The sequence below is a fragment of the Phodopus roborovskii genome, unplaced genomic scaffold, assembly GCF_943737965.1.
Source record: "Phodopus roborovskii unplaced genomic scaffold, PHOROB, whole genome shotgun sequence".
NCBI lineage: Eukaryota > Metazoa > Chordata > Mammalia > Rodentia > Cricetidae > Phodopus > Phodopus roborovskii.
Genome location: NW_026126585.1, coordinates 14287477 through 14313520, shown reverse-complemented (window position 1 = coordinate 14313520; position 26044 = coordinate 14287477). Strand labels below are relative to the sequence as shown.

The 26044-nt window shown below is 41.6% G+C and overlaps 1 protein-coding gene across 1 annotated transcript; it reads left to right on the top strand.

Moving 5' to 3' along the window:
• Nucleotides 1–129: 129 nt before the first annotated feature.
• Nucleotides 130–25152, top strand: LOC127236399 (zona pellucida sperm-binding protein 3 receptor). The gene is made up of 11 exons (XM_051204017.1): nt 130–223; nt 1269–1448; nt 4241–4340; nt 8598–8683; nt 8856–9050; nt 10980–11162; nt 14678–14875; nt 17659–17859; nt 18492–18572; nt 24059–24261; nt 24943–25152. Exons 1-11 carry the CDS (start codon nt 130–132, stop codon nt 25150–25152), a joined length of 1731 nt encoding a protein of 576 aa, XP_051059974.1.
• The last annotated feature ends 892 nt before the right edge of the window (nt 25153–26044 follow it).

Here is a 26044-nt window from a genome sequence, read left to right as displayed (position 1 = left end):
AGTTATAATCCCTTTGGAGGTAGTTCCTATGTTGTTATTTTGAGTTTTCCTGGTAGAAACATATTGGAAAGGCATCAGATCATGTTCTGTCTAAGAGCTCCGCCCTCTGCCCTCCACAGAAAGGGGATAATGACAGCCTGGTCCTTCCTCGAGCTGTGGAAAATCTCCCCTTCAACTCTGTTCCAAATGACCTTGGCCACCATTCTGATGGCTCCTGTTCTTGGTAAGTAATGGGGTGGGGTGGGTGGGGAGATGAGGCAGGTGCCACCACACCTGTGTGGTGTGATGAGTCCATCACACACCTGCTTCAAGCAAAGTCCAGTGGGTGTCCATTTTTTACATTGTAGGGTCATAGTAGATGTCCTGACTAAAGATGGTTTCATAGGTACTTTGTTTAGGTCTACAAATAATCTAGCTTCAAAGCAACTATGACCAGCAATAAATATGTTACCTGTCAGTCTGGCCATAAAATATTTCATTGTTCGAGTGATTATTTACATAAAATAAATACAGATAATTCCACTGGGTCAGGCGAAAGTTATTTAGTATTTTATTTAATAATTCTTACTTGGGGGTAGGATTAAGATTTTTTTTTTTCCTCTCAGGGCTGGAGGATGGCTCAGAGGTTAAGAACACTGGCTGCTCTTCCAGAGGTCTTGAGTTCAATTCCCAGTAACCACATGGTGGGCTCACAACCATCTGTAATGAGATCTGGTGCCCTCTTCTGGCATGCAGGCTTACATGTAGACAGAACACTGTACACATAATAAATAATAAATACATTTATATATTAAAATATTTTTCTCCAAAGAGTTTAATGTAGTTTCTACATTGTGATGATTTAGAAAAGAATTTTTAAAGCAGACAATTCATACAAATTCCAAAAGCTCCAAGAGAACGTAAATAAACTCTTCCTCCCATCCCTGTTTTCTGAGACAGCTGATCTCACATAGTGAAATATGTTCTTACAAAGGCAGGAAGAAATATTATTTGCTACGACATAGATGGCTATATTTTGAGTAGGCAGGTGTAAGCCAGGAGAAAACGACGAAGTTGACCTACTTGACCGAGTAGGAAAGAGTAGGCAAAATTTCTATGCCTTCATCACTGATGTCAGAAAGCACATGTCAGTAATCGTTGAGATTTGGAGTTGTGAGAATCATTTTGGAAAAGAAACACAGTCCTTTCTTTGTGAGCATCACTACTCAAACACTGAGGTTCTGCCTCTCAAGGTACAGCTTGTGGTGTCCCTTGTCTTTTGTGTCCAGGTGATTGCGGACCTCCGCCCAGTCTACAGTTTGCTTCTCCAATCAACCAGTTGTATGAGACAACTTTCTCAACCGGAACCGTTCTGAAGTACACCTGCCATCGTGGCTTCAAGAAAGTCAATTCAAGCCATCTTACTTGTGATGAAAATGGCTCGTGGGTCTATAGTATCTTTTGTGCCAGTGAGTATTAACCTATGCTCTTACCTGCACTTCACTCATAGAAATGTAATAAATCCCTCCAGCCTAAAGAGAACATTCAAACAACATCGTACTAACAGTTAATATTACCTGGGGCTGGAGAGACGGCGTGGCTGGTGAAAGCTTGGATTCTAGCACCCTTGGAACAAGCCTGGTGTCCACTGAATGCCTGTAACTCTAGATCCCAGAGCTCGGATGCCTTCTCTTAGCCTCCACACGCATTGTTGAGTGCACCATGCACACACATGTTAACGTGCATGCTCACATGCATGTATACACACACAAACTGAAATGATTGAAACAAATATTTTTTTTTTAAAGTACCATTATCTGTGCTATTTGGAAAAGGGACGTTGGGAGTGTACCATATCCTATTTTTAAGATACTAAGGATTTAAAAATCCATCGACTCTTTTCTTCTGTCTGTGAACAAAGGTAAACATTTTATGTATGTATTTAGGTATAAGCTCCCAGATGTGTTGTATTTCACATTACATTGGTGCCTTACTTAGTCAAACGAAATTGAGTTTCTCTCTTTAAAGTGTTTCATAAAAAATTGGCAGTGTATTTATTTTTCCTCAAAATAACAATTCAACGAATCAGGAAAAGAAATCAGCATTGGAATATACTACCAGCTCTACCTGGAAGCAGGAGCTGAGATTCTTTGAGCGGCCATTTACCTGTATTTTATTCTTTAAATTTTGTGCATGGAAACACTGGATCTTTTTCTTGGTACCATCCACCTCTGTAGAGCGCCCTTACCCCTCCCACAGCTTTCAGCTCCATGCTATCTTTCCTTTTGTATAACCCATGGAGTCCAAGTATCTGTATGTGTACGTGTGTGAGCCGTGGACTGGTGGATGAGAACTTACCAATGGGTGCCACCCAAAGGAAAATGATTTCCCCTTCCTCAGTAGCCATCAACGGCCTCAGCCAGGGTGGAGCATAGAGAGCTCCCCACCTCCATACTGGAATTTTTTTAATTGGCTTAATCTTGTGCAGGTAGTCAAAGCCGCTGAGTTCATGTGTTCGACAACTGTCACGTCCAGTAGAGGGCACTTCTCAGCTCTCTTCCCTGTCCCTCAACACCACATGCTTTTTACCTGCTCTTTCCTAACATGTCTAAGCCTTAAGGGGTGGGGTTGTGGGTTGGTATAAATGACCCATGTGTCACCGAGCACTCACAAGCACTAACAGCACTTTGAACAGTTATGAGTCTCTACTAACCACTACCCTCTGCAACCAGAAGCTTCTATGCTCAAGGTTGAGGTAACCCAGGTTTATGGGTATAAACATAAATATTTAGGAAGCCATTTGACAACATGACCATTTCGCCAAAGAATAAGAGTAGATTCTACCCTAGGGCCTATAAATCCCCCCCCCCCCCCCCGCTCCTGCATCCATGGACTTTTGACTAAGTTTACAGCACCAGGAATGAATGTTCTTCTAGGGAGCAGCCTCAGATGCACTCTATCCAGGTTACCCCATAACAGTCATGCTATTAATGTAGCAGTGGGCAAACCTTGCCTCCTGCAAGGCCAATAATGTAACAAGCAGGGCCCAGTGCTGGGGAAGACCATCAGTGTTTTTTTTCTCTCCCAGTAACCTGTATAGCACATTCTAGCATCATGAAAGCTAGTCAGCAGGGAGGAAGTTTCCTGTTTGTTTGTTTGTTTGTGAGATTGATTGTAGCCAATGTGTGTGGTATCTTCAACAATAGGGCTTTATCTGCTATGGTTATCGTGGGCAACCAAGAGCCCATATTGTTTTGGCTGCCTCTGGAGATTTTCTGACTAATAATTTATAGGAAGGCTCATTGAGCCTGGCATTGAGATGTTCACTTAGTAGCTCCTGTGTTCTGGGAGCAGCATTCTCTACTCATTTGGGGGTAATTCCATTTAAAACCATGTTCACTTATAAAATACTGGGGTTTTGCAAGGCTTCTCCACACATCCTTAGTTATGGTTAATCCCTTCCTTACCTCTCCTCCCCCCCCTCCCCAGCCACTGGTCACCATTCCCACTTAACCCTTTAGCTCCCAACTTTCCTACCACATGCTTTTACTATTCCCCTTTATTTATTTGTTTATTTTTAACTCTGGTTGCAAGATCATAGTTTTCCATATAACACACTTCAGTTTGGTTAGCCCTCCCCCTTCCCCCCCCCCACTCCTGTCACTCACTAGCTACTTGAACCTTCCTCCCTTCCCTATTTCTCCCCCTTTCCTTTATCACCTGCATTCTACCATCATCCTCCCTAAAATGCATCCCCCCCAGGGGCTTGTCCCTAGTTTCCCGGCTTCCACAAGTCCTTAGACTAAACACACATAGAAGATTTGAAGCTAGCATACACATCTGAGAGAAGACATGCATTGTCTGTTGGGGGGAGGCCTGGGCGACTTCACTCAGAATAATTTTCCCCAGGCCCGTCCATTTAACGGCAAGTTTGGTGACTTCATTTTTCTCTGCGGCTGAGTAATATTCCTTGGTGTATACAGACCACACTTTCATTACCCTCTGGCAGTTGGGGGACATCTAGGTTGATTCATTGCCTTGCTGCTGGGAACTGAGCGTCGATGAGTGTGGCTGTGCAGGTATCTCTACCGTAAGATAGAAAACGTTTCGGCTGTATGCCTGGCAGGGCTATAGTCAGGCATCTCATCATCCTCTCCCTAGTTCTGTGGCAGAAGTTCAACACTGACTTCCAAAACTAAGTACTCTCCTTTCTCTGATTTGTACCTTGTGAGTGTTTCAAATCGCCTTAATTTTTCCCCAGAGAAACGATGCAGAAACCCGGGCGAGTTGGTCAATGGGAAAGTAGAAATTACAACGGATCTCTTCTTAGGTTCAAGCATAGAATTCAGCTGCGCAAAGGGGTAAGTGAGAATTTTAACTACTTCTATAAGGGCCGACACATCCGTGTTTTAAGAGTAAAACTCTGTGAGTGTATGTATGTGGAAAGTTCTCACTTCTACACAGTCCCGTTTATCCATTCTTCTCTGTCTTCTGACAGGAAACGGCATCGGCTAGTTTATGATTGTCTTTGTGGCACTTTATGATATAAGCACAATCGAGGACACTTTGAGCAGTATCTAACCCCCTTTTATACACGGTTACTTGACTTTACATGCTGCTTTGAAGTTTGATCCCCCCCCCCAAATCTTCATTGCCTTATGCCAAATGTGGCTTGGGTTACCCAAGTTCATATCTTCATTTGCGAGGTACCTTTTGGGTGTATACCCCTTGCCCCCAAAAGAAGATGTATGTGAGAACTTGTTTTCTCTGCGTCCTTCTGCAACCTGGGAAGCCCCCAGAACTCAACCAGAGGCACCCCAGCCTCGAACCTTTGAGCCCCCAGAACCACAAGAATGTTAAGTCATAGAATGCATCATGAAGATAAATACATACCCAAGATTCTTGATCCCCCTGTTCCTGCTGTTTTCTCATTCCACGTGTGTACTGTGTGTTTATTTATGTGTACTGCATTAGTTTCCCATTGCTGTGACAGAATATCTGTGGTTAACAACTTGAAAGGAGGAAAGATCTATTTTGGCCACGACTTTAGAGGCTTCCGTTTGTAGTCTCTAAGCGCCATTATCCCTGTGCTGTGTGTCTCGCCATCTTGGAAGCAAAAGGAACGAGAAAAGGCTATGTTTTAACATATCCTTAAGGACCCGGCCCATCTCTTCTAGTAGATCTGCCAGCTTTGGACCACAGTCTCAACACCTGAGCCTTTGGGGTATATTCCATAACCATACTACAGCAGATGAAGCTTTTTAGTTTGTATCAGATCTTATCACAATTTATTCAAGGGTCCCTGAAAACAGACATCTGTGCATATCTAATCTCATTACATATTATTCTCAAATTCACTATTCTATAGGTATGGTATGACATGTGTATAGATAATTCTAAAGGTTATAGCTCTAAGAATGGGATGGTCATTTTACACCAGTGGTTCTCAGCCCATGGTTTGGGACCCTTTTGGGGACTGAATGACCCTTTCACAAGGGTTGTCAAAGGCCACCAGAAAGCACAGATATTTACACTGTTCCATAACAGTTGCAAAATTATAGTTATGAAATAGCAAAGAAAATAATTTTGTGGTTAGGGGTTGCCACAACATGAGGACCTGTCCTAAAGGCTGCAGCTTCAGGAAGGTTGAGAACCACTGTGTCTACGTAACAGACACACTGACATTTCAATAAAGTCTGTCAGGTGACTCTGTATACACTGTTAAAATATTTAAAATGCACACAAATATCTGTTTCTCAGACAAACTTCCAACCCGTGGGATTAGTTGATTTTATCCCCCCTTTATCCTTAGAATTCTTTGAATACTCTTGATTCCAGTCCTTCGCTGAATACGTAAAATGTGAAGTTTCCTTCCAGAATGCAATTTCTTTTCTTTTTTTTTCATCCTCTTCACCAGATCTTTCACAAAGAAAATAATTTGAATTTTGGTGGGGCCCAGTTAGTTCGCCAGTGTTTTTTCCACGGAACACTGTTTTGGTGTCAATTATGAATTCTTCCCTCAGTCCTACCTTCTCCAGGATGCCCTGGGGCATCAGCTGCCGGTCTCTGGAGCCATACTGAGGACCTTACACAGGAAACCAGGGGTACTTCCAGCACCACGCAGACAAAAATGTACCATGTAATTCAGGAAGCTGGAAACAGCTCTGGCCCGCCATCTTCTGGGTCCGAAGGTGCACTTGTGGCTCTCAATATGTGTTTCTAGGTTTTTCCTAAACATTCTATAGGTTTAAATTTTATGTCTAACTCTATGATGATAATTTTTGGTGGAATTTGCGGTTATGGAGTTGCCCTTCTCGAAAGTAATGGATTTCATTATGATATTTTCATGTATAGTTGTGTCTCTACCTTTTTCTAATATGTCTGCAGGACCAATATGTTAGAAGGGCAGAACTTACTCCTGCAAGTTGTCATCTTATCTCCAGATATACATACATGACCTCTGGAGTAAATAAAAAATAAATGAGTAAAATGTTTTCTAAGAGCCAACGTTTATTCCAATAACATAAAACCTTTTAAAATAATATCTTAGCTTTATTGTTAAGATTTTTTTCTACTAAGCATTTTTTATTTATTCACTCTGCAGCTTTAGATACCTATGCAGGTTCTATAACTTAGTTGTATTATGCACTAAATATTGATGTGAAAGTATCGCTATGATAGGTTGACTCAGAGGCTGTTGGGTAAATACTCAGTAGTGATAAAGCTGGGTCGTGTGATAGCTTGAGGAACGTCCACAGTGGTTGTCATGGTGACTGGAGCAGCTCACATTCCCATTAATGTATTAAGCTATTTTATTCTTTGCATCTTCATCCACATTGGATTGATTGATTGATTGATGATACCCCTTCTGACTGGGATGAGATGAAATCCCAATGTAGTTTTAATTTTCATTTCTCTAATTGCTAGTGATGTTGGACGTTTCTTCATGCAGACACCCTCACACACACACACACACACACACACACACACACACACACACATACACACTTCTTCACATACACGCCCCCTCACATACACACACACACACTCCACTAGTACAATCACTGGAATTGTGTGGAGTCCCTTTGTAGTTGGCAGATGATACAGGGGAAATTTGGGCTCCCTCTTGGGGATCTTAATCTCATTAATAGAAGAGTTTAAGAATGGATTCAACTGGATGTAAAAGGACAGTTCTATTAGAGTTCCAGGGGAAAACACACAGGGGAGCCAAGGCAAATCCCAGAGGAGAAGGGTGGAGGAGATGCTGTTTACGTGTGTGTAGAGGTCAGACACGTCACAGACAAATAGCCACTTGTTGAGTAGAGAAGCTTTAGATAAATAGTAAGGAAATCCAAAATACCATGGAATCCCAAAATGTTAATGAAGGCATGGATTGGGAGGATAGGAAAGCTACCCTTTCCTGAGTAATTCAGATAAGTGGGCAGGCTTACAAATCAGCATGGCTGTGCTCTGTAAGTGGCTTTGCAAGGGCTGGGAATTGTGGGAAGTCAAAGCAGTATCTCACTAAAGGACTAATTATTCTGCCCAAGTCTTTATCATGCCCTAAGATGAGCCTGCCTTCCTAGAGGCGGCCCATTGACTAGATGGTTGGTCTGTCCTGTGATTGGACTCTACCCAGGCTTTCTTGACCAGAAATTTTTTCTTCATGGACCTTTGTTACCACTCTGGGAAGTAACACTTTGTTATTCATAGCATGGTTGCGATACTTGAGATTCTAAAATTCATGGAATGTGGAGACTTCAGGAGCCCATCACAGTGGGTGTGAGAAGAGCTTCTGGATTCATTCGAAGAAGAGTGTTTGTGAAAGTTGGTGGGTAGGTTGGCTGAACTTTGGGGTCTTGCAGTCATGGTGGGAAAAAGATTTTTTTTTTATTAGCTACAATTATCCTCATGCTTTCACCAGAAATGGATCGTCATGTGGCTCCCTGACAGATCACTGTATTTGGGTGTGTTATTTCCTGAATTTCATTTTCATCACAACAATAAATTAAAAAAAAAAAAGACAGGAAGGCAGGAAGGAATGAAGGAAAGAAAGAAGGAAGGAAGAAAGGAAGAACAAAAGAGAAGTCACAAAATAGATATGGCAAGTTTTGAATTTCTGATGCAAGCAAGGGTGTGTTATTGGTCATTTTACTTCTGCCCTTCACTGCAGTGTAATGAAACTGAAGATAACAAGACCATGTATACATGCAAATCAAATTATGCTTTGAGGACAAAGTGTGTTCTAATGTGTGGGGGAAATTCCAAATAATTATTTTGAGAGTAAGAGTTGCTTCAGTTTTAAGTTTCTAATAAGTTCTAATCAGTTCAGAAACAATTATAGCTTCAAAACTTGTATGAGTTCTCATTGGTTGCATGATACAACACTTAGAAAACTTAACAAATTGTCATAAATAGAAGAAAAAAGTTTAGCATGAGAAAATGCTCCATATGATGGAATTGAACTTCGAGATGGCTCTAGTGGTAATTAGTGGTTACGGGAGTATCCACCGTTTTCTTTTGAAATGACGAATCAAATTGTATTTGCTCAAAACCTTGGGTCCAGTTGCTATTAGAGTAAACTAAGATTCCAGGTTAACCTTTGACCTGTCTTTCAGATACCTTCTGATTGGCTCAGCAACTAGTCGGTGTGAGGTGCAAGGTAAAGGTGTTGACTGGAGTGATTCTCTCCCAGAATGTGTAAGTAAGTAAAGACTTTTTTTTTCTGACATAATAACATGACATTTACATTGCATTATATTCCAACTGCTCATGTCTCTGTTGCCTCTCGAACTCTCCGTTTGCAATTGACAGAACTTTAGATTTACGATAATACCCTTCCTGATGACTCCTTTCTCTCCCCTTATTCATCTAAGTTGTCACGTGTGAGTCCCCTCCAGACATCAGCAATGGGAAGCACAGCGGCAGAGATGAAGATCTTTACACGTATGGCTCCTCAGTCACCTACACCTGTGACCCTAGCTTCACGCTCCTTGGCAACGCCTCCATTGTCTGCACAGTGGTGAACAAAACCGTAGGCGTTTGGAGTCCAAACCCTCCTGCCTGTGAAAGTAAGTCCTGGGCATGAACTCTGCTTTCAGTTATTCTCGTTTACTTATAAGAATAAGATGCATGTACTGGGGGTAGTAACAACGGTTTATTACAAACTGTTAATTGCAATAATGAAACTGCGTTTGTTCAGCCGTTCCGCTACATTCTTCAGAATGGTATAGACTATATGATAATAATTTACATTACAATCCTGTGCATTTTATAGACAAAGCTTTCTGCAAACTCTCTCTTACTGCATTGTTATCCCAGGAAACTTCTTACACAAGCTCACATTTACATGGTCGCCAGCCTTCTTTAGGTGACCCACATGTCTCAGTGGCAAAACTTGCACAATCAAACGCAACAGAAGACTATAGAAGGAGAACGGACAGAAACTGAGCCTGGAAGTGTTTGGCAGTGTTGGCAAGAGTCAGAAGAGAGAACGCATGGTGTGTAGCAGTGATACATAAAAACCAATGTCTGTTCACCCCAGATGGGTACCAAGGGACAGAAGAAAATGCGACTTCACCAACATCCAACTTGGTGGAGCCAGTTTGAGCGTATTAGTCGTGTTTACAGGGTGATTATGAAGCACTAGGAGCAAGTTATTTATAGAGAGCCGGTGACTCCATAACAGCCATACCGTTAGAAAGTTCCACCCTGCTCTGGATGGTGACCTCATGGAAGCTGATCGTGCAGTACTGTTTTCAATTAATCTTTCACTTCCTACATACTCTATTATATCTCCAAGATTACATGCATCTGGGGAGGAGGACCCAAGAATGGCAACTGAAGTCCCCAGTGAGAGTCTTGTGACCTCTCCTCGAGTATGCCAATAACCCCGGTCGGTACTATCACTGTGTGTGCTGCTCTAGTTGTCGTGGCTACCATGGGGTGCAAAGTCAAAAGTGGGCTTGTGTTATGTCAATAGAAAAGAAAAAAAGGTCTCTGAATAACACACGCTGAGAAGATGAAGGGAAGGCGCCAAAGAGACAGTTTGAAGTCAGACAGAATGCGGCTGACAGACGTCTATCACCATCACCTGGAGGGGGAGGGGCTGCAGTTGTCCCTGCCCCGGGGGGGGGGGTCGGGGCCTGGAGAGGGGTAAGGAGGGATATGGGGCAAGAAAGACAGCTTCTGGTTGGGTAGGGACTGGGACAGGGGCTAGTGCTCACCCCACACTCTGTCACGCCATGGACGCCATACTGTCACTGTAGGTTGTTGCTCTCCAACCCAAACCATTCTGGAAACTAGACTGCCATGTTGGAAGGATTTGGAGACTTGGCGTTTAGCCTTCAACATTTAGATACTGCTAGATTTGGGGTTTTTTTTGTTTGTTTGTTTTATTTTTAATTGAAGTCAACTGTACCACATTAATTAGCAGGATGGACTCTCTGGGTTTGTTTTTGTTTTTTTTTTAAGGTGTCTAGAGAATATATAATTTTTAAATGTTTTCCTTGCACATACCTGGCATACTCTTATATTATGAACTGAGTTAAAATGTTATAGACCAGAGCCATATTATCTTGGGCTCTCTTCACTTACGCCTTTGAGAGCAGTCCATTGCCCACCCCGTGTCTGACCTAACGTCCTTGTGACTACCAGAATCTTAGTATTCTTAGAAAACGACTAGGTATCATGGATTTAAAACTTAAGAATCTCATTGGTTATCATCTAAAATCTATAGCAGAGTTTTCCCACTGTAACCCACTTACCCACGGCCCCACCAGTGTATTTGGTAAGTACATTGATTTATGATTTTTTTTTTTGGTTCTGCCAGTAATAAAATCTCCTGTAACCACTTCCACAGTGGAGCATGGTTTATTTGGGGATGTCCGAATCTGTGTTCCCAAGGTGTACTCACTCATACCGGGTTCCAGGGAGAAACTGTCTCTCGACTGTCGTTTCTCTTTTTGACTACCTAGTTGTCTTTTCCTATGCTTCTCTAGAAACCATCTGTCATCAGCCAGAGATTCCTAATGGGGATTTGTTCCCTGGATTACAACAGTACTATACTTACAGAGACTCTGTTGAGGTCAAATGCAAGAAGGGCTATGCCCTCAGAGGCAGCAGCTTAATCCACTGTGAAGCTAATAGCAAGTGGTTCCCTTCTGTCCCCACTTGTGAGCCCAGTGAGTATGGACTATGAAGGAGCTGTGGTATTCTCATTTAAGGTTATCCAGAATGTGGGCGGGACATGTTTATAGGCACAAGCCCACTTTAAATTTTATTTCATGTGTGCATGTGTACATGCACGCGCGCGCACACACACACACACACACACACACACACACACACACGTGCACACTATGCACATATGGTGATCAGAGAACAACTTCCTGGAGCTTGTTTTCCTTTGTGGGCCTAGGGAATGGAACTCAGGGTTTCAGGCTCAAAAGCAAGCACCGTCATCCGCCAAAACCACCTCAGTAACTCCCTAAAGCCACTTTAATGCAGTAATCACACAAGTTAAATTTCTTATTGTACTTTTTTCTCCAACTTTCTTGATAGAAGTAAGATTCTTGTCAGTAATCTTTTACTGCTATTTAAACTATTTCACCTGTGTTGCATAATTTTCATGCCATGATTCTGTTGGCAATATGGATTACATCATTACTATAAAAATATTCCTGTAGGATGTGCCAGCAAGATGGCTCAGTAAATAAGTGTGCTCACTGCCAAGCATGATGACCAGAGTTTGATCCCCTGTACCCACTAGCGGGAAGACATTAGTGAAAGAAACGGTTCTCTTCTCAAAGGAACACAGAAGACAGTTTATTTCTAGGGTTGCCAATGAATGACTATGGTATGAAAACACAGATTTAGGTTTCCTCAGGTCCCATGTTCCAGTGAGCCAACAGTTCCTCAAGCTTTTGATAGAAACGGAAGGACACAAATCATGTTGATGGTTACATCTAGTAGTCCAGTTTCAGCAAAGTGGGCAACCTCTGTTACCTGTCTTGGATGCTGTAGGATTACATTCGCAGCCCTTAGATGGTAGGGAACTAGGGATCTGTTGAGGTATCGAGTTGACACACGATTGCACCTCAGGCATCAGATTTATTAAGAGAAAGGGACTTTAGGGGAGAGAGCATTAGAAAGGGACAGTATAATCAATTAAAGACTATGTAATATGACCTTAAAGGACAGAAAAGGTTTCCCATTAAAACTAGAGTGGGGCTTCTTCAAGAGGGATAGTGTAAAGTGTGTGTGTGTGTGTGTGTGTGTGTGTGTGTGAGAGAGAGAGAGAGAGAGAGAGAGAGACAGAGAGAAAGAGATATATATATAGAGAGAAAGGGAGACAGATACAGAGAGACAGATGATAGAGTGATAGATGACAGATGAGAAATAGATGATAGATGACAGAGATAGGTAGATAGATAGATGACAGAGATAGACAGACAGACAGCTGCAATGAGAGGGATGGTACAGCAAGGCAGATGCATTTTTTTTTTAAGTTCTAGGGATCTTGTGGGAAGTCTTACACCATATGATTTAGTCTGGGACACTTTGTGTGACAAGGAGCATGGAGGAGCCAGGCACTGCTTAGGACCAAAAATTACAAGTTATAAAATCATAGCACAACAAGGTCTCTGAACTCTTCTTCCTAAGGAGAGCGAGAGAGAGCAGCCACAGGTGAAGGACAGGGCTGATTTCTCTGGCTGGGAGCGTCAAACTGTGTCCAGCCTGTTACGGGAGCAGGCCTTGAGATAACATTTCCAGCCTTCGGTTTACATTTTAGAAAGAAGAGTGAATTTCTAGGTAAAAGAAATCAGAGAAGGAGGCAGAGAACAATGGACATCAAGTCTCTGGCTTTCTCAAGCTGACGAGAAACAGAGGCCTGGACTGCAGCCTCCTCTGTTGAGGTGGTGGCCAGGGGTGGGCTCCGGGGCAGAGACCATCATCTAGATTCATGCATCAGGAAGACACAGCCCTTTCTGAGTCTGCAGTGTGTCGCACAGTAGTGTGGGTGAATGAGTCAGCTGGCAGACTCCAGAGGACATAAACATAAGGACGAGGGGGCTGGGGGTCTATGAGGGGCTCTGAAATCCATTTTTGAGATGAATTGATAAGATGAGATGAGATACATAGAAGAGTTATTGAAAGAACAGTCACTGTGAAGGGTATATCTTTGACATCTTAAGATAGGTTAGAGAAAGCTGTTGAGATGGCATCGGAGGGCAAAGGTAGGCTTTAATCTAATTAGGCTTGCCACAGATGTGTCTGGAGTTAATTCCATTAAGTAGTTTCAGAGCCTGAGTCATGAGAATACTGTCACACACAGAGGAAGGTAATAGACTGATTACTGTTAAAAAGGCTAAACTCTCTTTCCCAGGATAATTTTAGCTTTGGATCTGTAATGTTGTAACTCTTTTGGATGTCTGTCACTGGCATTCTAACTGCATGGATGCAGCTTGTTAGAGCTTCATCACAGATGTGGCCTCTTACCGGTGCAATCAATTTTTTTTTAAATGCATAGCACTATTATCTCACATCTCACATGGCTAGGAGCTGACCCCAGGCCTCATGAATGAGGCCGAGAAAGCAGGGAGGTCTTCAGGAAGAGAAATGATTACTAGAACCATTGAGGAAGAAATTGCTGGATCGTATGAGTCTATTAATCTTTGTGATCTGGTATGCTTTTTTTTGTCATCTTCATTTCAAATAGCATTTTATATGTGGGGTCTCAAAATTAGAATAATCCAGAACTCAATGTGTCCTAAAGAAGTAAGCAATGAAGGAAACAGGTATTTGGAATTATATGTGCCAGAGACCTAATTTAATTGTTTGGGCCATGTCATACAGGAAGTTTGGTGAGCAGATAACGAATGTTCCAGGGAGGATGTATTCTGTTAATAAAGCTTTCTGCTGTCCATAAGGCAAAGGCTAAGCAACATGTATTTTACCCTGTGAGAAGACATATAAAAATTCATCTAAATATGATTAAGGCACAACACAACGCCTTTAGGAAATCTTGATGGAACTGGATCAGATTCTCTAAATTAGCTTTTGTTTGTTTTCAGTGGTCAAAACAAACTAACCTTTCATTATCTAATGTACTTCCTCCCTGCCTCAGTTTCTCGCAGTGTGATCCTCCACAGCTTGCTTAGGCTTTCTAACTCCGCCTTAGCCATCTGGGTTGGTGTAATGTCTTCCCACACTCCTTCTCTAATCATTTCTTTATCCTTATATCCCACTACCATGTTTCCCTACATCCTGGTTTTGTTTCATTTATTCTGTTTTTGAATATCGTGAGATAATTAAACATATAATTTGCCAACCTAGTAAGAGAGAATTAATTATGCCCAAATTACACTTGCAGCCATAGCTGTAAGAGAGCTATTAAACTGTTTTGGATCATAAATTATCCTGTTACCAAGAAAGGCGGGAAACTTAGTCTGTTAATCCTTTAATTACTGGTTTACTTTTAATACATTGAAAAGAACTTTTGTGAATGAAACCATTATGTTTAAAGGGATACTCAGGAAGTTGGTTCTGAAACACAAACATGTGTAGGACATTGCAATATGTTACTCTTGCTGAGCAAAGCTGTGATAGTCATTTTAAATACCCTTCTCATGGTTACCTATGCCAGCCCCAATAACATATTTCTTCATGATTCTTTTTTTTTTTTTTTCATGGCCAGATGGTTGTATTGACATGCCAGATATTCCCTATGCTTTCTGGGAGCCCAATAAGTTTCCCTTAAGAAATTTTGAAATATTTGAAGTTGGGACCAAACTGAAATACCAGTGCAAGCCTGGCTACCGAGCGCTGCCCAATGATCCTCAGATTGTGATATGTCAAGAGAATCTGACCTGGTCGTCTTCCAAAGGCTGTGAACGTAAGAAAACTCCAACTTGCTATTGATTACACATGTCTTTTAAGTTACCTGTTGAGTGTATTGAGCAAAATCTTTGAAATTTCTCAGGGCCTGTTTTTTCATAACATAGGATATGATTAGTTTTTGTAAAAATCCAGTGCACATTTTGAAAACATTGTTTTGTGATTGTTGTTTAAGCGGTCTATAGTTGTCAATTATCTCCGATCCCCCCCCCCCCCCGTGTGTGTGTGTGTGTGTGCGCGCGCACGCACGCGCGCATGTGCGTGTGTTGTAACCTGGGAGGCCAGCTCCCAGGACTAGACCCAGGGTAGCAAAAAGAATGCCTTCTCAGACCAGTGAGTAACTTAGAAAATATTTCTTCTCTATACTTGTGGACTTTTGGAGAACCTGCTCCAAGGCCTCCAGGGTACGCAACAAAGGCAAACACTTTCTGATGGTAACCTAAGAAGAAAGGAACAAGCTCATGCTTCCCTGATGCTGACCTTCTCTTCTACCTCATCTTGAATCATCTCCCTTTCTTGACAATCTCTCTACACAGTTGCATCACTTTACATAGTTGCACATCTCTCTTTACATATAGAAACCTTTCTCCTGCTTAGCTACTCAACCCTAGACGGCTCCATCTCTCTCCCCAGCTACATCCATCTTCTGCACAGACACACATCTCTACACCCAGTTACATTCTCCACACAGCCACAGACTTCTTTCTTCGCACACATCTCTCCTACGTAGACATCTTCTCTACAGCTGCATCTTCTGTATCTCTCTAACCACTCGGCTGTATCACTCCATACTGCTCGCAAACTCGCTTCTGATTCTTTAGACTTAACGCTAGCTACAGTGCTTCTTTCCCCAGTGGATACTCTAGTCTCCTTTAGTGAGGGTCTACTGATGGTAAAATGCTCTTTGTCTCCTGGTATGCATTCACGCTAATATTTGGAGATATGTTCCATGGATGTACAAGTCTGTCTTGTAGAGATGGTTTTTCTTGGCTCTATAATAGATTTTGTTCCATCTTGGTTTATTTCTGTCATGGATTTTACTGCTGTATACTCCGATGTTTATTTCAAAGGACTTTCCCTGACAGCCCGCTACATTCTTCTTTCCCTTGTTTTTCAGTGCTTTTCCCGTGTGTGTGCTGTGATCTTCATTGAACCCCCAGAACCACGCAAAGATGGAAGGGGAAAAAAAATGACTTCCTTGGGTTCCAGGGGTTAATTTCAGATTTCTGGGTTTGTACGTCAAGAGCCTTTAGTCACTGAGCTTTCTCTCTGGAACCCAAGCATATCAATTTTAACAGAAAGAAAATACCTATGCATGAGTTTGTTCTTCAGAGTTTTCATATTTTTTTTTCCTCTATGGAGAGTCTGTTCACAGACACTGACCTTGAAGTAGGGGCCATGTTAGGCATAGTTTTCCCATCCTGGGGGCCTGTTCCAAGACACCTGTCAGGTGCTTTCCAAATTACCACACAGAGGCTTAATATAAATTATAAATGCTCAGCCAATAGCTCAGGCTTATTACTAACTAGCTCTTACATTTTAAGTTAGCCCATATTCCTTATTTACGTTCAGCCATGTTTGATTAGCATAGCACATTCATCTCCTGCTTCCTCTGGGACTGACTGGTGACTCCTGACTCCACCCTTCTCCTTCCTATCATCCTTAGTTTGGTTGCCCAGCCCATAGTTCCTTCTTGGTTACAGGCCAGTCAGTGTTTTATTAAACCAACTCAAGTGAATACAACCTTTACAGTGTACAAGAGGATTGTTCTACAGCAGCCATGGAGCTGTTTAGTGGTGGTCACTGAGGCAAAGCTGGCATTGATTGTAGGCCGCATGGCCAGTTCCTTCTCTTCCTTCTAGGGAAAGCTATCTCTGTACCTATTGCAGTGCTTAGAGTTGAGGACAGGAATGGGTTGGGAGTGAGTGGCTATGATACATGCAACTCTTTCTTCTTTTCCTTCTTATTGCAACTTTTCTTTTTGCTAGGCCCTAACTTTTTACAGTGCCCTCCTGCCAGATTCCCCTAACTTTTGAGAAGGTACTTTTTCTGCATGCCTAGTGGTTCCAGCTATATATGTGGTGGTTTGAACAATAGTCCCCAAAGGTATATATGCTTAAGTACTTTGTCCCTAGTTGATGAAACTGTTTGGGAACAATTAGGAGGTGTGGCTTTCTTGGAGGAGGTGCATCCCTGGGGGAAGACGTTGAGGTTTCAAAAGACTCACACCATTCCCAGAATGCTCTCTGCCTCCTGCTTAAGAATCCAAGCATGAACTCTCAAATGCTACTCCAATCACCTGTCCCCATGCTGTCCCTCTGCCGTCATAATCTCTAACCCCAAGGAGCCATAAGTTCAATTTAACTGTCTTTTTTTTTTTTTAAGTTGCCTTCATCATGGTATCTCATCATAGAAATAGACAAGTAACTAACAATACATTTTAATGGGGAAATGACCAAATATATACTTATTCGGCCATCTTGATATAGCCTTTTTTTTTCTTGTCTGAATCATGGTTATAAATATATAAATATTCTCTATTGATTAGTGTGTAGTGTTGTAATTGTTAACTGTGTTGTAGTATTGTTTTGTATTGAGCATTTCTAAAAAAAATTCAAATGAAACCTTCTATCTATTAAGTAATTCTTCCCCTCTCCTGAAAGCAAAATTCTATCCCATTACCATGCGTTTGATTATTAATGTCTTTCATAAGATAGTGAGAGTCTCAAAGGTGTCTTTCTCATCGGATGAAGCATGTGCATTTCTCTTTTTATCTCCCAGGGGTTTGTTGCCCAACACCAAATATGGATAAAATCAAAATTGTAAGTGAAAGGAGAGATTTCACTGGTATATGCGTCTATGCCTACGGAGACTATGTTTTCTATATTTGTGGTGAAGGTTCTTACCCTATGTCTACTGATGGAAGGAGTTCATGTCAGGCAGATGGAAAGTGGGACCCTGCAATACCAGCCTGTCAGATGGGTAAGAAAACTAAGGGAACTTGTCATCATCATTTCCCAGATCTTATGCAGCTGTAAGAATAATCTTCTTGAAAATAAGTGAGTTTGAGATTGCCCTTTCAATAAGTATTATGCAATAAAAAAATCACAGATATTTACTGTAGCTCCATCAAGGCTATTGATAGAGTTATGGATACACTGACAGAGGGCTTTCAAAAGCTTTTGTCAGAGTGCATAGTCCATTGAATAAAATCCTTCAATGTCACAGTTTGTTAATGTTAATAACACACACACACACACACACACACACACACACACATATATATATATATATAAAATGTATTCACTATTCTGTCTGCATGTACACCTGAAGCCAGAAGAGGGCGCCAGATCTCATTACAGATGGCTGTGAGCCACCATGTGGTTGCTGGGAATTGAACTCAGGACCTCTGGAAGAACAGTCAGTGCTCTTAACCTCTGAGCCATCTCTCCAGCCCATGTTCCTGCATGTATTGTCGGCTAACATTATAGCCAATGTCTATATTTGTACATCACAGGGAAATAGTGGCTTATATAATTACTAAAAAAAAAAAAAAATGGGAGACTGTTATGAAGAAGATTGACATCAACTTTTTCATTTTCTTGTTGGCTCAGACCTGCAAAACCATCCTGCTGTTACCGCTTCAAACTTAATGGAAACAGGCACGAAGGACAATAAATATCTATCTGATAATGGTAAGACACTGAAATATCATGTAGAGTAATGTGACTATCTTACTATGTATGATTCCTCACCTCATGGCAGGGTCTATTGCAGGCCGTAGTTGGGTTAATATAAAAGCAAAGTTTAAGAAGATAACCTGGGATCTAGTAGCTAATATTTTAGAACATCATAGGAAGTAGGGATGGGATGTGAGAAAGAATCATGGGAAAAATACTATCCAGCCATAACCTTAAGAAATCACTGTAAAGGAGAATTAAGTGTAAATTATCTCTGCTCTGGGGGTTGTAATTGATATGACTAATCTCTCACTACTGCCCATTATGTTTCCTTCAATCAAGCATGCTGGTAGGCTTGGGCTTTTTGACAGATATAATATCTCTAGCTGTTATTCCTGGTGAACATAATTTCTTCATGTCTCATAATTGCCTGCTCCAGTATAAACCCCCATGGGTGGAATACAGGAGATACTCTAATGTTTATCTTGAGCTCCAGACACACTATTTCCTGAACCAGTATATGCAACACATCCTGACTTTTCATCATGACCACAGCTTATTGATACACGGTATGGTAAAATGTCCCCTTATCCAAGCTGTACCAGGAGGTGAAGAAGCCTAGAGTAATTTTCTGAGAGCTATAGCTTAAATATCAGTAGACATCTTCAGTGTCCACTGATGGGGGATGTCCTTCTGTATATATGTTTCTCTTATTGGTTGATGAATAAAACACTATTTGGCCAATAGAGGCAGGAAGATAGCTGGGATTAGGAGACAAGGAGAATTCTGGGAAAGGCAGGCAGGCAGAGAGAGACTTTGAGAAGGCACCATGTAGCCACCAAAGGAATAACAGGTCCAGGCATTTTCCAGGTAAGCCAAGACCATGTAGAAATACATAGATTTATAGAAATGAGTTAATAATTAAGACACAGCTAGCCAATAAGAAGCTCTACCCATCAGCCAATGGTTTAATAATATAAGTTTTTGTGTGTTTATTTGGGGCTGGACAAGAAACTCCAGCAACAGTTCACTGGTTAGGTTGCTTTGTTTCTGGCTTTGAAAAGTAGGATACCTAGTCTACTATCTAAAGATACAAGTAGAAAAGTAAATCGTGCAAATATTATGTAAGTGATTTGGTAAGATTAATTTTGAATGGCATGAAACATATTGGACCTGTGTTTTCCACCTATTAGTCACATAGCTACATGGATATACTAATCAACATCCTAGGAGTAGCATCTCCATTCTGTTAAATGAGTGTGTGTTGTATGTATATATGTTCCTGTGTGTATGTTTCCTGTTTTCATTAATTTTGGGGTTTAAGGAGACACAAGATATCCTCTTTTGACATCCAGGTATCAGGGAAAACATGTGGTTCACACACATACATACATGCAGGGAAAACACTCACACACGAAATAAAATTAACTAATTAAAAAATAAAATGTAAAACACATAGGAATAAACCTAATGAAGAAGACGAAAAACCTTAAAACACTGAAAAAAAAAAAAAGAAACTGAAGACAACATTAGATATGGGGGGGAAAACTTTGCTCTCCTGGACTGGAAGAATTAACATTATGAAAATAGCTATCTTCTCCAAAGAACTTCCTAGATTCTATGTACTCTCCATCAAAATTTCAATGACATCCTTCACAGAACTGTAAAAAAAAATCTAAAATTCATATGGAAACACATACAGAAATCCTACAGGCAGTCAAAGTGGTCCTAACCAGACAGAACGCAGTTAGAGGTATAATACCTGACCTCAAACTGTGCTACGGAGCCTTAATGACAAATATAGCATGGTGCCAGTACAAAAATGACATATAGACCAAGGGTCCCAGAAATAAATGCACACAGATATGCTCTCCCATATGCTTTATATATAAACTCATCCAAATATGCATACCTAATTTTTGACAGAAGAGTTAAATTTATCAAGGAAAGTTTTCATTCAAGAAATGGTGTTAGCTGGCAAAACTGGACAAGCACCTATAGAAGAATAAAATTAAACCCATGTGTTCCACCCTGATCCAATGTGGATCAAACATCTCGATTTAACACCAGAAATGTTTAAAAAACTATAGAAACCACGGTGAAACATTTTACAATATAGACACTGGAATTCTTCAGGAAAATAGCCATGGTGGTTGACAAATGGGGTTACATGAAGATAAAAGGCTTCTGCTCAGCAAAAGAAACCATCAGTAGAACAAACAGACAGCCAAGAAAATAGTAGGAAAGCCTTTTCAGCTACACTTCAGATAGATAAAGGGTTAATTTAGAGAGTATTTAAAACTGTAAAGATTAAACAAACCCCCATTCAACATGTGGCCCAGTGAACTGAACAGTCACCTCTCAAAAGAAAAAAATACAAATGCCGTATATTTCAAAAAGTGCTCAACATCCTTAACCGACAGGGAAATACAAATTAAAGAGAGTTTTGAGATTTGATCTCACTCATCAGTGTGGCTGTCACCATCAAAACATGTAAACAAATGGTAATGGGGTTGCTGGAGAGGAAACCCCGTTTACTATTAGTGGGAGTATAAACTAGTGCAATCACCATGGCAGTGTGGAGGTTCCCAAAAATGAAAAAAGCACTTCCGGGCACGCGTGGGAAGGAGTCCATGTCTTACCACAGAGATGATTCACGTCCACATTAGTTGATTCGCAAAGAAACAGAATCAGCCTAGATGGTCACCAACAGGTGGGTGGGCAGTAAAATGTGGTACATATACACAAAGAAATTTTATCTGGCCATAAAGAAGGATGAAATTTGTAGGTGTATTGATGAGAGATGTCATTATGTAAATATGTTTCTCTTATTGGTTAATGAATAAAGCACTGTTGGCCAATAGGAAAGCAATATAGTTGGGACTAGGAGACTAGGAGGATTTAGGGAGAGGTAGAAGGAGAGTCAACATGTAGGACCAAGAGAGCAGAGGTCTGGACCCTCTCTCCAGTAAGATAAGACCACATGGAAACACTTAGATTGATAGAAATGAGTTAATATTTGAGACAGAGCTAGCCAATAAGAAATGCCAGTAACAGGCCAACAGCTTTATATCTGATACAGCGTCTCTGTGTGTTATTTGGGGCTGGGGTGGCTGTGGAACCAGGCTGGCGGGAAAACTGCCCGTAACGTGTATGGCCAGAACTAGAAAGAGTGCTATCAGCTAACAACAGACTCAGAGAAACAAATTCCATGTGTGCTCTCTCACATGTGTGTTCTCGCACATGCGTGTTCTCGCACACATGCGTGTTCTCGCTTTAACTTGTACTTTTGTATGTTTATGTGGGAGCGAGTCTGGGTAGAGGCCAGGAAACTGGTAAGGTGCCCAGTAGAGGAGAGAATGTGCTTTAAGGAAGGGGGTAGGGAAGGTCATAGGGCGCGTGTGGTATGAAAATCAAAGGCGTAAGGATGAAAAGTGAAGGGTCCACGTGGATGGAGGAGTGTGGACAGGGGAGGATCAACCAAACCTGTATGAAAACTCCGTGAGGAGGAAATCTTTTCCTTTGTATGATCATTGGAGAGAGAGAGGAAAAATAGATCAATGCATTTCCCGTACCGAAGTTTGGTTTGCCTTTGGCTCCATGTCTCCGCTTTTCACACCTCTTCCTCTCCTTTGGTTGAGAATGTCTTCACTCTGCTGGTGTCCTACACAGCGTGTTTGAAGTAGGGAAATTGATTTCACAAGCTGGCTCCCAGGCGGAGGGATTTGCCTCAGGCTGTGTGATGCCTTGAGTCTCAGAGGAGACTCTGGACTTCGTATTTTAAAGTCGGGACAAGTAGGACTCTGTAGTTGTCGGTGTGAGATAAGTTCATTCTTCAGGGTGAGAGGTGTGAACTTAACGTCCAGAGGTGGAAGGGTATCGTTCACGTATATCTCCTGTACTAAAGTCTTTGTCCTTGAAACTTAAGCCCTGGCTCGGCAGCACTACAAAGTAGGAGGTGCCTGAGCCCTTTGAATAGCTCATGTGCTAGTCCTAGGAATAGATTGGCTCTGCCAGCATGTGTAGGATGTCCTACATGTGTGTGAGCTCTGGCCCCTCTGGGTGCTTCACCCCTGAAGCTTGAAGGAACCAAATCCAAGTCCTTTAGATTTGCATGAATTAGAATTCAAACAACACCCTCCTTCTCTGTAGATTACCCAGAGTACAGTGTTCTGTTATAGGAACGGAAAATAGACAGCCACCTCCTTACTTTGAAGCATGCATGTGTGAATGTGTTGGTGGGCATGTTTTAGTTGGACTTGCTGTGTGTCTTGCATGTTTTTTTACTGGGTACCTTTGCCTTCTCAATGTAATACCAGGTCCACTAGCAATGTGTGGAAGGCAGAGTTACAAAATAATGGCAGCAATATTTCCTGTTGATCAAAGCCTACCCAAATTTTACTGTTTGTCTATTTGTTTTATAACATTTAAGATATGAGGAGTAAACTTGAAGAAATGGCAAAAAGAACATTAAAAGTGAACCCTGGTTTCCCTTCCTGGGCCCCAAGAGCACAGATAGGAGTGTTGCCGGAAGCAGCTGTTACTATTTAGTTGTTCTATGTCTTTCTAGAATACTTACAGGCTAGACTTGATAACTTCGATATAAGAATCTCTTTGTGCCTCTAGTAAACTTTCCACAACAACTTTCATTTCTTTATTTCTTTCCAAGTGTCCAAGAAAGGAATCTCAAGGGTTAATACCTAGTTCACAAAGTGTTGCAAATTTCCACTTAAATATTTTCCTCTCTCTCTCTCTCTCTCTCTCTCTCTCTCTCTCTCTCTCTCTTTTGGTTTTTCGAGACAGGGTTTCTCTGTGGCTTTGGAGCCTGTCCTGGAACTTTCACTTGTAGACCAGGCTGGCCTCGAACTCACAGAGATCCCTCTGCCTCTACCTCCCGAGTGCTGGGATCAAAGGCGTGCACCACCACCGCCCAGCTCCACTTAAAGCTTGTGATTGTCGCCATCTTTTTTCCATTGCCTTTCTGTGTCTATGAACCAATGATGCTCCTGGTTGATAAACTGATGTAGAATGACGATGAGGTAAGACTGACTGCATCTTCAGTGTCCTTAAGTTCCTCCATTATTTTGCTAACAACCAAAAGCCACCGTTTCTGTTGAGCCCTGTAACATTACAAAGGTGAGGACAGTGTAAAGTGCACCCTTAGCATCATGCACAGGATGGAGGCTGTGGAGGAGAAACGCAAACATGGATTCCAATGCTTGAAAGCTATACGAGACTTAAGCTATCAACTGTCTCTGTTTCATTGTTGGTAAAATGGTTAAAAAAAAAAAAAGAAACCAATTCATAGGTGTACAATGAAAAAATGAACAAGGCAACAAAAATTTGGCAAGTAGATATACTTAGTACTTTTCTCAGTAGCCATTAGGACTCTTGTAATTATTATTGATGCCAGTAAATTTTGCAGAGCCTGAATGCAAGTATGTACAAACTTTCTCATCATTTTTATTGTCTAATTCAATTCTGGTCCCTCTTTGAAGAAGAGAGTTTAAGGTACTTGTCTGTTAAAGGCATGTGCCCCAAACCAGTGATCATACATGGAAACCTGTCAGTGGAGAAAAATCACTATGCTGAAATGGAGAATATCACCGTTCTGTGTGATCTCGGATATGACTTAGTTGGCTCCCCAAACATCATTTGTTCGGAAAACAAAACATGGTATCCTGATATACCCAGCTGTAAGTTGGTGAGTGGCACGATTTTGGGAGCTTCTGTGATGTCATCCTTAAATACAGCAGTCTCTTCCCAAGGCTCTGTCCTACACTATGATAATGTCACCTGTCAGATGCCCAGGTTACCAGGTTTGCTTGTATAACCTTGGAGCATTGTGCTCGAAGGAGTAGGTTTTGTGTTTTGTTTTTGTTTCTTTTTTTTCTCTCTCTCTGGCTGGGTCCAGAACTTTAGAATTGAAGGCTTCCTAGACCTAGTACCCTGACCATGGCGTTCCTTGTCTATGGTCTGTATACTTTTGCTCTGTGTCTGAGCATGTGCAGGACTCCCCCTCACCTATCCTTATGGGGCTGCTCTGGATCCTTCTATCTCTGTCTTTCCTTCAACTATACTTTTCTGCTCCCCACCAGCCAGATGCCGTGGCATATACCTATAATCCTAGCAACAGGGAGGTGGGCATTAGGAGGGTCCTAAGCTCAAGTCTGGGGCTGCAAAATCCTGTCTGAAAACACACACACACACACACACACACACACACACACACACACACACACACACCTACCTCTTCCTCATGGTGTGGCCTGCATATGAACACCTGCTAGGGATGCAAAGTACTTCCAGATTTTTTTTTTTTAATGCCCATCAATTATATCAGCTTGCACCCTCCCTCCCATTTACCTCTTTAAATTACTTGTAGGGAGTCCTTGAAGACTGCAAACAAGTGAACGAAGGCAGAAAACTCTTCCACTGTCTCTCAAACCCAGAAGATGTGAAAAGGGCTCTGGAGTTGTACAAACTGTCTCTGGAGATCACACGATTAGAAGAGGAAAAAGAGAAGTGGACACGGTTCCACAGGAAACCTTCCAAACATGTTAAAATTAAGGAGCCTTTTAGGCCTTTTGGTTAATGTGTAGAATCTCCAGGCGGCGGCTGTACTGGCCCTGTTAAAAAAGTTTCTGGGCCAGAAGGACTTAGACTTTTTTTTTTTAATTTTATTTTATTTTTTATTTTTGAAGCTATGGCAACAATTATTGGCTAGCCATCATACTTCAATTGTTTATTTGTCTCAACTCACTATAATGATTAAATACAAACTATCAAATACTGAGGTTTTGTGTTGTTATTCTGTTCAGTACGTCACACGAATATGACATACTCAGAACATAAATTTATTGTCTAACATATGTGTAAGTAATTTGATTTTTCCTTTATTTTCTACCTTGCAAAGAATGCGGCTCTGACTGTGCCAACCACATTCCTCCTGAATTGTCACCAAACACCATGGCACTGTGTCTCATGAGCCCAGAACCTGGCAGATCTGAACCTGCAGGACAGGATCTGAATTTAAGGAACGTTCTGAGAAACAGAACCTTACCTTAGATCGCTGCAGAGATTCTTTGCTGCCCCCTTCTGGTCATATGCCACACTAACAAGGACTTCTAGTCTCCCTTTAAAGCAAATTGGCTTTGTGTGTTCCTCGACATTACAGAAATGAAATCAGATATACACCCTGGTCTGTCTGTCTGTTTGTTTGTTGTTGAATTGACACATTAGACTTATCTTCTGTGAGACTGGCCTCTAGGCAAGTCTGTGGGTATTTTCTCAATTGATGATTGAGGCAGCAGGTCTCGGTACATTGTGTGGGGTCGTGCCTCCCTGGACTGATGGTTCTTAGATATACAAGAAAGGAAACTGAGAAAGCCAGGAGAGCAAGCAAGTGAGCAACATTCCTCCTCTGTATCAATTCCTGCCTCGAGGTCCCTGCCTCAAGCACCTGTCCTGATGATGAAACAAAGCCT

Coding starts and splice junctions, on each gene's coding strand:
- LOC127236399 (XM_051204017.1), top strand. CDS start 130: ATGACAGCCTGGTCCTTCCTCGAGCTGTGGAAAATCTCCCCTTCAACT. Junction 224..1,268: donor TCTGATGGCTCCTGTTCTTG/GTAAGTAATGGG, acceptor TTTTGTGTCCAG/GTGATTGCGGACCTCCGCCC. Junction 18,573..24,058: donor TAAATATCTATCTGATAATG/GTAAGACACTGA, acceptor TCTTTGAAGAAG/AGAGTTTAAGGTACTTGTCT.